Source organism: Piliocolobus tephrosceles, chromosome 10 (genome assembly GCF_002776525.5).
Source record: "Piliocolobus tephrosceles isolate RC106 chromosome 10, ASM277652v3, whole genome shotgun sequence".
Lineage (NCBI taxonomy): Eukaryota > Metazoa > Chordata > Mammalia > Primates > Cercopithecidae > Piliocolobus > Piliocolobus tephrosceles.
Window position 1 is genome coordinate 21,939,450 of NC_045443.1, and position 13,242 is coordinate 21,952,691.

Below are 13,242 nucleotides of genomic sequence, written 5' to 3' on the forward strand. Positions count from 1 at the left end.
GTGCTCATTTTTGCTCTCACACTAAGCTACATCCTCCAGTCCAGCTTTGACATGCAATAAACATTATATTTGGTTTTCTAATTGCTCTTGTCTTTTTACCAATTTGTTCCCAACTCAAGCGGGGAAGAGGGAGCTATATAACAGACCACTCTTACATGCCTTAAGCATGAGTTGTTCAAGTGAAATGGAACTAAGGGACAGGGAAGATATTCTAGGAATGCCATCTAGATTAAATCATGCTGCAGGACTTCATGCAAACCACCATCCTCTCTCACCTAGAGGCCATCACCTCCTAACATACTTGCCTGCTTCTTTCTGTTCCACTAGGGTCTCCATTCAACACAACTAGACTGATCCTTTAAAAATGTCAGTCATTCCCTTGCTCAAAGTTGTTCAGTGGCTTCCCATTTTACTCAGAGTAAAAGCCAAAGTGTTTACCATGGCTTCTAAGCAGTAGTGTGCTGGTAAATATTTAAGAACTGAGACAGTGAAGTATAAATACATATTAGTACATAAATTTGTTGTAATTTTTAATGAGATGAATAATGTCTATACAGTTACCAAACAATGAAAGATGTTATAACATGTAGATGTTTATAACAACTTTATTCATAATTGCCAAAACTTGGAAGCAACACAAATGTCCTTCAGTAGGTGAATGAATACATAAATTGTGGTACATCCAGACAATGGAATATTATTTAGTGCTAAAAAGAAATGAGCTATCAAGCCATGAAAATAAATAGAGGAAATGTAAATGCATACTACTAAGTGAAAGAAGTTCATCTGAAAAGGCTACATGATGTATGATTTCAACTGTGTGACAATCTGGAAAAAGTAAAACTATGGAGCCAGTAAAAAGATTAGTGGTTTCCAGGGGTCAGGGGTGAGGGAGGGATGAATAGGCAGAGTATAGAGAATTTTTAGGGCAGTGAAAGTATTCTGTATCATACTATGATGATGAATACATTTGTCAAAACCCATAGAATGTATAACACCAAGAGTGAACCCTAATGTAATCTATGGAACTTAGGTGGTAATTATGTGTCAATGTAGGTTCATCTGTTGGAACAAACATACCACTTTGGGGGATGCTGATAAGGGGGAGTCTGTGCATGTGAAGGTGCAGAGAGCAAATGGACACTGTACTTTCTGTTCAATTTTGCTCTGAACCTAAAACTGTTCTAAAAAGCAAACTCTATTACAAGTGGATATATACAAAACTCCTTATTGTGAATTCTATGTAGTCAATTCTCATAATTTACTATTTCTATTTTTCCAAAATTTTGTATTCACAACCAATTTATAGTTTCAATTGATGGCTGATTGTAGCTCTGACATAAATGTTGATTGATTTCCTTTGTTAATGAGTAAAAGGAGCTGAAATAACAGAGACATTTGTTGGAACTTCACGAGTTCATCAATAATGCAAGTGACTTCTTTGCTGGGTCAGATAATAGTTTTTGAACATGGACAAAATATTTTTTTGCTACTCACAATGTACAGGCTACAGATCCAGAAATCAATACATAGTAAATGAAGCCATCATTTGTAGTGTTTGCCTATTTTCATTCTAAAAATATTCCCACTACCACCAAGGCCATTTTTAAGCTACCAATATGATGTTCCTGAATTCAGAGACAGGGAAAGCAGTAGCACATCATTATAAAGCATTTGCACCACAAAGATCTGACAGACATAAAGAGTCTCAAGTGCATAGGTCATAGTAACATGCAGTAAATAATGAGGATGTGAGGAATTTTGAGCATTACCTTTCATTTAATATAGTTGACTTATTTTCAAATTTATATAATTTAATTTTAGCAATAGCTGTATCTAAAACTGGCTCACAAAGTTTCTGAACATTTAACTATTGGCTCTTGTGCACTTGTATGAGCCAGTTCTGGGCCCACACTGGAAAGGCAGAAACAAGAGCATGGACATTCTGTGCTTTCTGTTCAATTGTGTTATGAACCTAAAACTGCTCTAAAAATAAAGTCTATTAAAAATGTACATTTTTTAATAGATTCATATTCCTTATTGTGAATTCTATATAGTCAATTAATTTGCACAATGTGCTATTTTGCCTAGCAAGTTTGTGTGTGTGTGTGTGTGTGTGTGTGTGTTTTTCTTTTTGGCACATATTTTGCCCAATATGCTATTTTATCCTTCTGGTTCTCACTATTCTCTCCATCTCTGAATTCAGTGATATCACATTGGTAGCTTGACAATGGCCTTGGTGGCAGGGAGAGTTTTCATAGAATGAAAATAGGCAAATACTACAAATCATGGCTTGATTTACTGTGTATTGATCTCTAGACTCAAGAAAGTAATGGAAAAATATTAATAGTTCAGGTTTAGCCTTAAAATGTGTTGTATCTGTAACCATTACATTGTGAGTGACACAAAATATTACTAATGATGACAGCATGGCTCTAATTGGAAAGTTCTGAGTAGAATAGCTATTTAACTTGCTAACCGTGTGAATGAATTGTCTTATTTCTCCCACTTACTACAGTTATCACTGAGCTATTATTAGATTATCTCTCAGCCTCACCCATACCTAAGGGGTTATTGAAAATAAGTGACATCTGATATAAAAGTATTGGGAATCCCACGTTTACAGAAAGTTCCAAGTACAATATGAAGAGAATTCATGTATTTTCAGAACCATTCATAAACTGCTGACTTGATGCCCAACATTCCCACATACTTAATGTGTATTTCCCACAAACAAGAGCATTCTTACATAATCTTACAAAAACTGCCATATAATCCTTAAACCCCATTTAAGTTTTCTGATGATTAAAATAGTGATTTTTAAACCAAAGCATCCAGTTCAGAATTACATATTGCATTTAGTTGTCACAAACCTCTAGAGTCCTTTAGTCTGGAGGAGTTCATGGGCTTTTTTGGCTTTCCTGACTTTGATATTTTTGAAGACTATAATCTATTTATTTTGATGTATGTCCCTCAGTGTGGGTTTGTCTTATGTTTCTTCATAATTAGATTTATTTTACACATCCTTGGCACATATATCACAGAAGTGGTGTTGTGTTCTTTTCATTGCATTTTAATCAGGCGGTAAAGGTTTTCTATTTTTTTCATTAATGATGATGTTTATTTTGATCTCTTGACTAAGGCCAGGCCTTTTTGGCTTCTCCACTGTAAAGTTATTCTTTTTTCTCTTTGTTATTAACAAGTACTGGGGCAGTTATTTTGAGGTTGTGTAAATATCTCATTCCTAATTAAACTTTTAATTAATATTTTGATTGGACTTCTGGTTCCTTATGTCATTCAATGCATCCTAATTCCTTACTATCTTTATTTATTTTGACACTCAAATTGTCCATGATTTGGCCAGTGGGAGCTCCTTCAAGTTTGTTTCTGTATATATTTAACAAGCCTTCATTGTTCCTTGAGCATTTCTTTGATTTTTGACACAAGAAGTTTCAGGCTCCTCTTGTACTTTACCTGTCACAGTTCTAGAATCAGCCAATTCTAAAGGCAGCCCTGGTTCCCTTTAATAGCAAATGGTATTTAGCAATCAAGACCTGGCTAACAGGTGTGTTCATTGTCATTGGCCTATTACTTCCCCCAAGTGCTCTGAGTAGACAGAGATAAAGAACACACACACACACACACACACACACACCTGGTTTTTGCTACCTTTAATTTGCTATGTATCGGGTCAATCTTCTTCTGTGTAACTAATCTTTCTCCACACACTCCCTCACATGCACGGATGCCCTCCTCTCTCCACTCTGGCTCTGACATTGCTTTAGGCTGCTCCTCTTTGTGTAGACATTTCTCAAACTGCTTGGACTCTGATGCCTTTCTCTGGACTTCCACAGCACTCTCCCTGTTCTAGGGCAGATACCTACGTTGTGTTGCCCACCAAATGGCTTTAGAACTGAATTGTTCTGGAAGGAAAAGGAAAGATAAAGAAAAAGAAGACAGGCCAGGTGCCGTGGCTCACTCCTGAAATCCCAGCACTTTGGGAGGCCGAGGCAGGTAGATCACCTGAGGTCAGGAGTTCGAGACCAGCCTGGCCAACATGATGAAACCCTGTCTCTACTAAAAGTACAAAAATCAGCTGGGCATGGTGGCGGGCACCTGTATTCCCAGCTACTTGGGAGGCTGGGACAGGAGAATCACCTAGAACCTGGGAGGCAGAGGTTGCAGTGAGCGGAGATCGCTCCACTGCACTCCAGCCTGGGTGACAGAGCAAGACTCCATTTCAAAAAAAAAAAAAAAAGAGAGAGAGAGAAAGAAGGCAAACTAGTTTTACATAAGCACACTACACTTTTCATGTTTATTCATGAAATAATAAGTACACATTCTTCAGAAGAGATTACTTTGAAGAAAAACGCTAATAGGATATATAACAATTATCATTATATTTGTAGAACATTTTATATATTATAAATATACATATTACCTCATTTAATCTTAGTGACATTGTGCAATTGGTAAAGAAGACATAAAGAGGGCCATTGAATTATCAATTTTAAATTGATTTTTATCACTTTATAATCTTATATACCAAGGATTAAAGTGGAGAGTTTTACCCCTTGGATCCTCAAGGACATTACAAACATTAATTATATCTCAGCAGATCCATAAGTAGGAGAGAAGTTAAACTTAAGAAGAAATAAAATAAGATATGCAAACCGCAGTACTTAAGAATTCAATCACAGAAATTACAAAATGGCAAAGTAAAAGTGAACACAGTGTTTTCATTCATAGAACATGATTTGAGTTCCTATTGTGTACAAAGTACCTCACTACAAAAAAAGACAAAAGACACAGATACTGTATGTGGGCAATCATCAAACTGGCAACCCATTGTACTCTTGGCAAAGAACAAGAAAGGGGGATTTGAAAAGCATTGTGTCTGCTTTAGCGTTTCCAAGCTAGGAAAAGTTGCACTCTCCAAAGTCCATTTTGGAACATGAAAACACCATGGTTTATTTGTTTTGCTCCCAGCCAAACAGAATGACAGCACAACTAAAATAAGAAAACAGCTGCTCTGGCCCTAAACCGGCCAATTGCAGAAGCCCAGGGATGAGGAAGGTATATTAGAGGTCAGCTGAAGGTTATAAAGAGGATTAAATGAGATCCTGTATACAAAAGCCCCCAGGAAAACTCCTGGCTCACAGAAGGCCCTACTTAGATCAGTAGGAAAAACAAAACAGAAACAGAGACAAAGACTTGTCTGACTCTTTATTTATCCCAGGACAGAAGTAAGGTCTCAGGAAGTTAGTTTATTTTTACACCGTGGCAGCCCACAGTCGAGACATGAAATCTTCAGCCTGGGCTTTCCTCACCATACCACGTAGCTAAGGCAAAATGATAAATAAATTCGAATTCAAAATCACCTGCAATGTTTGCTGAATCAAATATGACATTCGTATCAAAAACTTATCAATGTACTCAGAGAGTTTAGAGCCACTCTATAGAGTTCTTTAAGTAAGCAGGTGATTAAACAGTTACTTAAATCAGCTCAGGCCTAAGTTATTGCCAAAGTTTTAAAGAATTGTTAATAAAATATAACGCCTAATTCTGAATTGATGGGAATTTTTCTCAGTGCCTTGAGTATATAGTAAATGTCAGGAAGGAGCTGTACATTTATTTTGTGTGTGTCTGTGGCTGCCTTATGATAATAATAAATGAACATCTCAAAATATGCATGAGTTTAACTGTATAGACAGAAATTATGAGCCAAACTTTCATCTCCACTCATCCTATGAAAGTCACGTGCTTTGATATCTCTGTGCCTTCTCCTCTACTTTTTTTCTCTGCCTGGTGAGTCCTCTTTCCTGTTATTTACATGATGAATTCCTGATCATTAATCAAGATCTAGCTAACATGTCATCTCTTTTATAAAACGTCTTACCAAATCCTCCAGGAGAAGATAAATCCGCTTTCTTCAACTCTCACCAAACTCTATTCACATCTCTCTTCTAAAAATAATGAGTTCCCATCATGTGTCAGATACTGGGCTAAGAACTAAAAGAAGTGAATACTTATTATGTATTGACTATGTGTCAAGCTGTTAAATGAAGTACCTATTTATGAATTATTTTTGAGATGGGGTCCCACTCTGTCACTCAGGCTAGAGTGCAGTGGCACATTCATAGCTCATTGCACCCTCGAACTCCTGGCCTCAAGTGATCCCCCCGCCTCAGCCTTCTGAGTAACTGGGATTACAGACAGGAGCCACTGCACTTGGCCTATGTCTAATTTAATCCTTACAGTTCTATGAGTGCGGGGTTATTTTATCACCATTCACAGATGAGAAGACTGAGGTACAGACAGATTCAGTGAATTTACAAAATTGATAAGTGTCAGGGATTTAAATATCGTCTTCATGGACTTAGTCTGCTGCATTTTTTATAGATCTGCCAGCCCTGGAAATACAGCTCAGCTTTCCTTCTGGAGATCTTAGCCCCAGGAATCTTGACTGACAGCACCAATTGCAGCAGCTGCTCCTAACTTACAGGACTGGCAGAAAGAGTACCAGTGTAAAGTCGTTTCTGCCCAACAGGTGCCTTTAATGGGCAATTTTTGTTTGGGGAATCCCTATCCCTATTAATAGGAATCTGTATTCAGTTGCTCATAGAATCAGACATCTATCTGTCTGCCAATCTGAAACTATTTTGGTAAGTGGGAGGTACATATAAAGGTAAAACAGAATGGAAAGGTTGCTGAATACAGGAAAAAGTTTTATGTAGTAACATTCACACTAATATATTTAAAATAAGTTAACAGTAAACCAATTTATACACGCACAAAACACACACACATAAAATAGGCTTCTTTTGTATTAAGAAATGAAGCACCGTAAAATAGTTCTGAATTTGTGTTAGCTGTAGACTGCACTATTGAAAACTATTTTTCCTATTTTTCTGTGTCCATGTGTATGTATGTGTTCCTTTCTTTCTTCTATTAACTGACAAGCCATGTTGAGTGGTTTTGGACCACTGCTTTTCCCCTGTGTGAGGCACAAGTGCTGCTGTGTGTGTATATTTTTTGTATATTAGCCAATTTTTATCAATTCTTGTTTTTTATTGAATACATTGACTGTCCTTTCTAGGAAGGAAAGAAGGAAGGAAGGAAGGAAGGAAGGAAGGGAGGGAGGGAAGGAAAAAAGGAAGGGAAGGAGGAAGGGAGGGATGGAAGGAGGGAGGGAGGGAGGAAGGACAGACTGAGGCATTTTTAAATCTGGGCTGCAGTCTGTGGCTCTTCCTACATCATCCTTCCTTCCTGCTCTCTCTTCGTGGGTATATTGACCTGCAAGACCTGCATCTCCTTGCCTGCACTTGCTTTCGACCCCTTGGTCCTTCACAGGGCTTTCCTCTAATTAGTCCTTTGCATATCTAACCTCACCTTGGCGACTGCTTCTCAGAGAACCTAAACAGAGACAATACATATGAGACATGATTGCTGCCTCAAATAACTGAGTTCTTCTAGAGAAATGAACACATAACATTTTTTTAAAATACAATTTGTTGTAATAACTCATATAACTACAGTAGATATAAAGCTTCTCGAGAATGCAGATAAGGAAACAACTGTTCCCATCTGGAGTAGAGGAATGTGTGTTAGGGAAAGGGGCAAGGAAAGAATGACTTTTAGGTTGGAGCCCAGAAGAATTGTTAGAATGACAGATAAGAGTATTTCAGAAAGAGATGATAACATCAGGAAGGACACAGAGGTATGAAAGTGTTACGTGGCCGGGCGCGGTGGCTCAAGCCTGTAATCCCAGCACTTTGGGAGGCCTAGACGGGCAGATCACCAGGTCAGGAGATCGAGACCATCCTGGCTAATATGGTGAAACAGCTTCTCTACTAAAAAATACAAAAAAACTACCCGGGGGAGGTGGCGGGCGCCTGTAGTCCTGGCTACTCGGGAGGCTGAGGCGGGAGAATGGCATAAACCTGGGAGATGGAGCTTGCAGTGAGCTGAGATCCGGCCACTGCACCCAGCCTGGGCGACAGAGCGAGACTCCGTCTCAAAAAAAAAAAAAAAAGAAAGTGTTACGTATGCTTAGGAAATAAGGTATTTTTCCATTCCTGGAAAATTGTTTCACTGATGCAAAACACTTTTAAAACAGAGATCAGCAAGGCATTCTTCATTTAGAGCTTCCAATTTCAAGGAACCTTCCAGTCTCAGTCTTCCCAAGAGCAAGGGAAGCATAAACTATTGCCAGCTGCATGAGCCATCCCTCCTTTTCCCACTTTCCTTCATCCCTCCCTTCTATCTGCATGTATTGTATGTAACATGTGCCAGGCAGCAGACAGATCCTCAGAAAAAGATATATAGATTTAGATAAAAGTGTGACACAAAAGGTTCTGAGAAAAATAGAAATCTACAGGGAAATAAAAGGCTTTCCGTGCCCCTACTATTTCCTTTCCAGGAGACAGAGAGAGAGAGACAGAGAGAGACCAGCCTAGGTTAAACTATATGAGAATGAGGCCTAGTTAGTACTGACATCCTCTGCAATGAAGTATAATACTAAAAAGTGGTATTATAATACTAAATTGTGGATATAATACTAAAAAGTCTAAGGGATAGATTTTTCTATCTCTTAGAAATTATTTCTATCCCTTAGTATTATTTTTACCTTGATGGATACATTCCTGCATTCCCAGGGATGTAGCTCACTGATTATAGGAGGTGTGCTAGGTGCAGATATTTCAGAAATACAGAAACACAAATAAGAAAATAAAAACCACTTACAATGAAAGTGGCCCCATTGTCCTATAGAAATAATACTTATGGGTTTTTAAATAAACATAGAAATCGACACTTCTGGTCTTAAAACTCGAAATTTACATTTGTCTCATCTGAGTTCCTCCCTCAGGAAAGGCACAGAAGCTCACCAGATCACCACATCCAGACAATGAGACGCCAGACCCCTCGTTCCTCCTGATTGCTTCTTTATCCTTTCCTAATTCCTGTTTTACGTTCCTTCCCCGCTTGTGTAAACTCCTCAGTTTTAGTCAGATGGGGAGATGAGTATGAGGCTCATCTCTCATTCTCCTAGGCTGCAGCACCCGTACAGTGCTTCTTCCCTGAAAGTTTGGCTCGTGATTTTCTCAGTGACTGGCTTTCTGCCTCACGAGCAAGGGGACCCAGATCAAAAACCTGGCATCTCAGTAACAATGCTATGGCCTAGGGCCATCTATGTGCCTATGGATATGTTTGATATAAATGTTCCACAGCATGGAACATTTTATAAACTGCTTGTGTTACTTAATGCTGTATCATGAAGTCTTCCTACAATTAAGAAAATTTCTCCTACCTCAATTTCTGAAATATTTTTCTTTCTGTTCTCTGCTCTTTCTTTCTTTCCCTGACTTTTCTTCCTCTAATTTTCTCTTAAATCTTGAAGTTTCCTTGGACTGACATTTTTCTCTACTCATTCAACCTAGTCTTTTTATTTTTATTTTGTGTTTTTGTGAGACAGTCTCACTCTGTCACCCATGCTGGAGGGCAGTGGCACAATTGCTGCCTCTACCTCCCGGGCTCAAGGAATCCTCCCACTTATGCCTCCCTAGTAACTGGTACTACAGGCATGTATCACTACACCTGGCTAATTTCTTTGCATTTTTTGTAGAGACAGGGTTTCACCATGTTGCCCAGGCTGGTCTTGAACTCCTGGGCTCAAGCAATTCACCTACCTCAGCCTCCCAAAGTGCTGGGATTATACGTGTGAACAACCACCCTGGCCCTCAACCTGGTTTTCAGTGTGTCAGGGTCATCATTCCTTGATGTCCACTGCTGCCCATGCACAAATATCTCTCCTTCAAGGTTGCCCTTGTAAGCTCCAGGCCTATATTTTCTCAGTGCCCATTAAACATCTCAGGTTGTGTATCTGACATAAAACTCAAACTCAATTCATCAGAAGCTGAACTCAGTTCATGACATGACCCTCAAACCACTTTCTGCTAAAGACTTGTTTTGATTTTTAGGAAGCATTGGTTAAATACTGAAGCCAAGAGGCTATTATTCTTGATTTTTCCCTCTTTCTTACTCCCAGTATCCAACAGTCACTAAGGATGACCTTTTCTACATGCAACCACCTCTCCCATGGTTTTGTAAAAACATCAAAGGGAAAGAGGGTGAAGGCCAAATTTATTTGTTTGACGTTTTTAACGTGGAGAAATACAAGAAATATCTATAGATAGCAAAAGAAGAAGCTAGTGATAAGAATGAAATGTACAACAGAACAGAAGGTAAAAAGATAAGGCAAGTTTCCTAAGAATGTGCATATTGAAATCTTAGAATAGTTGTAAGAACCTGAAGGAAAAAATGTAAGGATAGGTCAAAATCTATATTTGAGGCCAGCATAGGAGGACACTGAAGGAGTTCATAATTCATTTAATCCTCAATTAGGTCACCTGCTAAAAACGAAAGAAAGAGGTGAAAGTGGGGTCATTTGAAAATATTTGTTGTGGGCATTTGATCTTGAACATTAGTGGATGGAGCTTAGTAGAGGTAAGCAATTATCTGTTTGCATGTTCGTATTTGTCTTCTATATCCAGAACCATGCCTAGAATACAGCAGGCCCTCAGTAAATATCATATAGTTTAAGCTCCACAGTGGCAGAAACCAAGTCTTATTCATATAAATGTCCTCAGCAAGTAAAATTGTACCTAGTCATTGTAGAAACTCAAGCCAAAATAATGAATTGTTCTATAGAAAATTATATAAAAACATTATCAGCCACATTCTCTGAAACTGGAAGCTTCTCATATTATCCCCTTAAGTTGAACTTTATTAGAAAGAAACAAACACAGTTCATGTTAATATCAACAATTCCTTCATTCAAATAATTCTTAGAATAATTGGTATCATTAAAAAGTAATTTCCTTATGCTTATTGGCAGTATTGTACAGTGGAAATAAATGCTAGACTTATAGCTCAAAGCTATGAATATGCTTCAATTTTCAAGAATTATACCAAAATATTCAATATACTTTAGTTATCCGAGACAAGAAACTGAGCCACTTTTCCTTTAAAATACTTAAAATATTTCTTGTAGATATAAAAACAAATAAGGAAAGCTCCTAATAAATTCTCAGAAAATATATTTTATGTAAGTTTAAAGTTCCCCACATAAACAATTAGCTCTACCTTGACTCTGTCTGTGCGGTTGTTGAAAAGTCCAATCCGTCTAATGGTGCTGAGGATGGGGTCGGTGGAGTCATCGATCATGTTGTGGGTGGTCACTGGGGGCAATGACTGTCGCTGAAGTATGAGAGGGAAGGAAATGTCAATTGCAGAAAGAATAAATAAGGGTGACTAATTTCAACAATAGGTCATTGACATTTCATCCAACCTTCACACCTTCAGTCTTTTGAGACGGCACTAATGATGATGACTAAGTCTTGTGTGCGTTGCAAAGGAAGATATGGGTTGAAAAATCTCCTTTGCATACTATGAACACATGAAGCTTTTGTTTTCCCCCTGCAGCTACTATATGAGAGACCTGGGCTTCCTGACTGCTTCCAGGACTTATTTGGAATAAAAAGGTGTCCTGAAGTCTTGACTTAAGATGAACTTTACTGATTTCTTTTAGCAAGACTGTCCTCCAGTACCTGATTCTTCCCTATTATAACAAGCATTTTGATGCAAGTCTAACACATTTGTTTTATCTCTTTTGTAATAATTCCACTCGACTAAGAAATACTCTTTTCTCTAATGTGACTCAAATTCTATATTTTGGAAATATTTAGGACTTTTTTGTAGTTACTAAACTATACATAATTTTTATATTGAATATATTGATTCAAAAATAATTTTGTAAGTGAGTGGAAAGACAAATTTCATGAGTTTTTTAAGGAGTCCTTAAAACCACTAATGAAAAAATGTCCAAAGTAATCATTTAAGTGACTATGTAAGAATGTCTTTTCTAGCCTCAGGTCTAAATATGTTCCAAATTAGCACATTCCAATAAATTAAAATACTGATTAGATAGAATTTTATAACTATGGGACATGGTAGGTGCTTTTTTCCTTATTACCTGAGTTGAAAAGATGGCTCTTTTCATAATTGTTAGATCATCTCGATCTAAAATATTGTTCATGTCAGGAATTTCTCCTCTGCAGGGAAAAAATGTTAATAACAAAAATAAAAACAGTTGGCACTAATTCAGTGATTCCTAAGCATCAGATTATATATTATACATTTCATGTATTTTAATAAATAATGTTGATTATTCTATTAAGTAAATGTGTTCATATAGACTTAATATTTAAGTACATATTTAATACACATTGTCAATATATATTTTGAATTAAAATCTCATGAAGTCTCCCTCAGCTTCATACTGACATATCAACCCTTAATGAGTTCATCATTGAATTAGAACTTGCCTGCATATAACTGTGTTCCTATTTGTGCAGCTGTTTACAAGTTTTTTCAAATGAAGGATAAAACACTGTTCACATGACATAACACACTTTCAAAGATTAATTCCTTTATATTTGGAAGAAAATTAACAAGTTATGATATCTAAATTGTTAAGTTTGAATAATGAAGCCTTGAGTGATTGAAGTACAAAGCATTGCAAGCACCTACCTTAATAATGCATCATAGAGTTTTTTCCCAAACTTTTCCTTCACAGAATGTGCAATGTCCCTGTTTGAAACAGATTTATCATTTAAACAGTATGACAATGTTTAATATTTATTTGTTATGATAATGCTATTGTTTTGTTGACATTCTTTGAAATTACAGGTATCTTTTTTATAGTCTCTTCTGTTATTTTGCTACTTGCCAATTCAGCTTAAGTTGACATCTCCAGAGCTGAGGCAACAGAACACCATGGCCACCACAAAGTGCTTAAAATTTTTTTTGCTTCATGATGATCGGAATAGCGTAGAAAGCAAAGAGGGGGAGTAGATAGATGTATAGATGTAACAAGACAGGAATTCATTGATCATTGTTGAATATGAACTATGAGTATAGAAGGGGTCATATTACTAAGCTTTTTGCTTGACATGTTTTTAGAATTTCACACACAAAAAAGTTAAAAAATGTTTGACTCATCTTTAAAGATTTCTACAGGGCCTTGTTCCTTCAATGGTAGCTCATTCCAAAATTTGTATAACACCTATAATGTTATAAGCATTATAATAATCTAAAATAGTAGCATGATGAAAAGAGAGTAAAGTATTATTTGTCTGTAATAATCTTAAGGAAAAAACAAAGTTCAAGGCGATACATGAG

At 37.1% G+C, this 13,242-nt stretch overlaps 1 protein-coding gene across 1 annotated transcript in view; it reads right to left on the bottom strand.

The window, feature by feature from the left end:
• GYS2 (glycogen synthase 2) overlaps positions 1–13,242 on the bottom strand; it is a 70,811-nt gene that overhangs the window by 10,565 nt on the left and 47,004 nt on the right. Inside the window, exons 9-11 of the mRNA XM_023208933.2 lie at positions 12,592–12,651; positions 12,035–12,113; positions 11,146–11,259 (exon numbers count right to left, since the gene is read on the bottom strand). Of these exons, the coding sequence (XP_023064701.1) occupies positions 11,146–11,259; positions 12,035–12,113; positions 12,592–12,651 (253 nt within the window). The remainder of the gene's footprint in view (positions 1–11,145; positions 11,260–12,034; positions 12,114–12,591; positions 12,652–13,242) is intronic.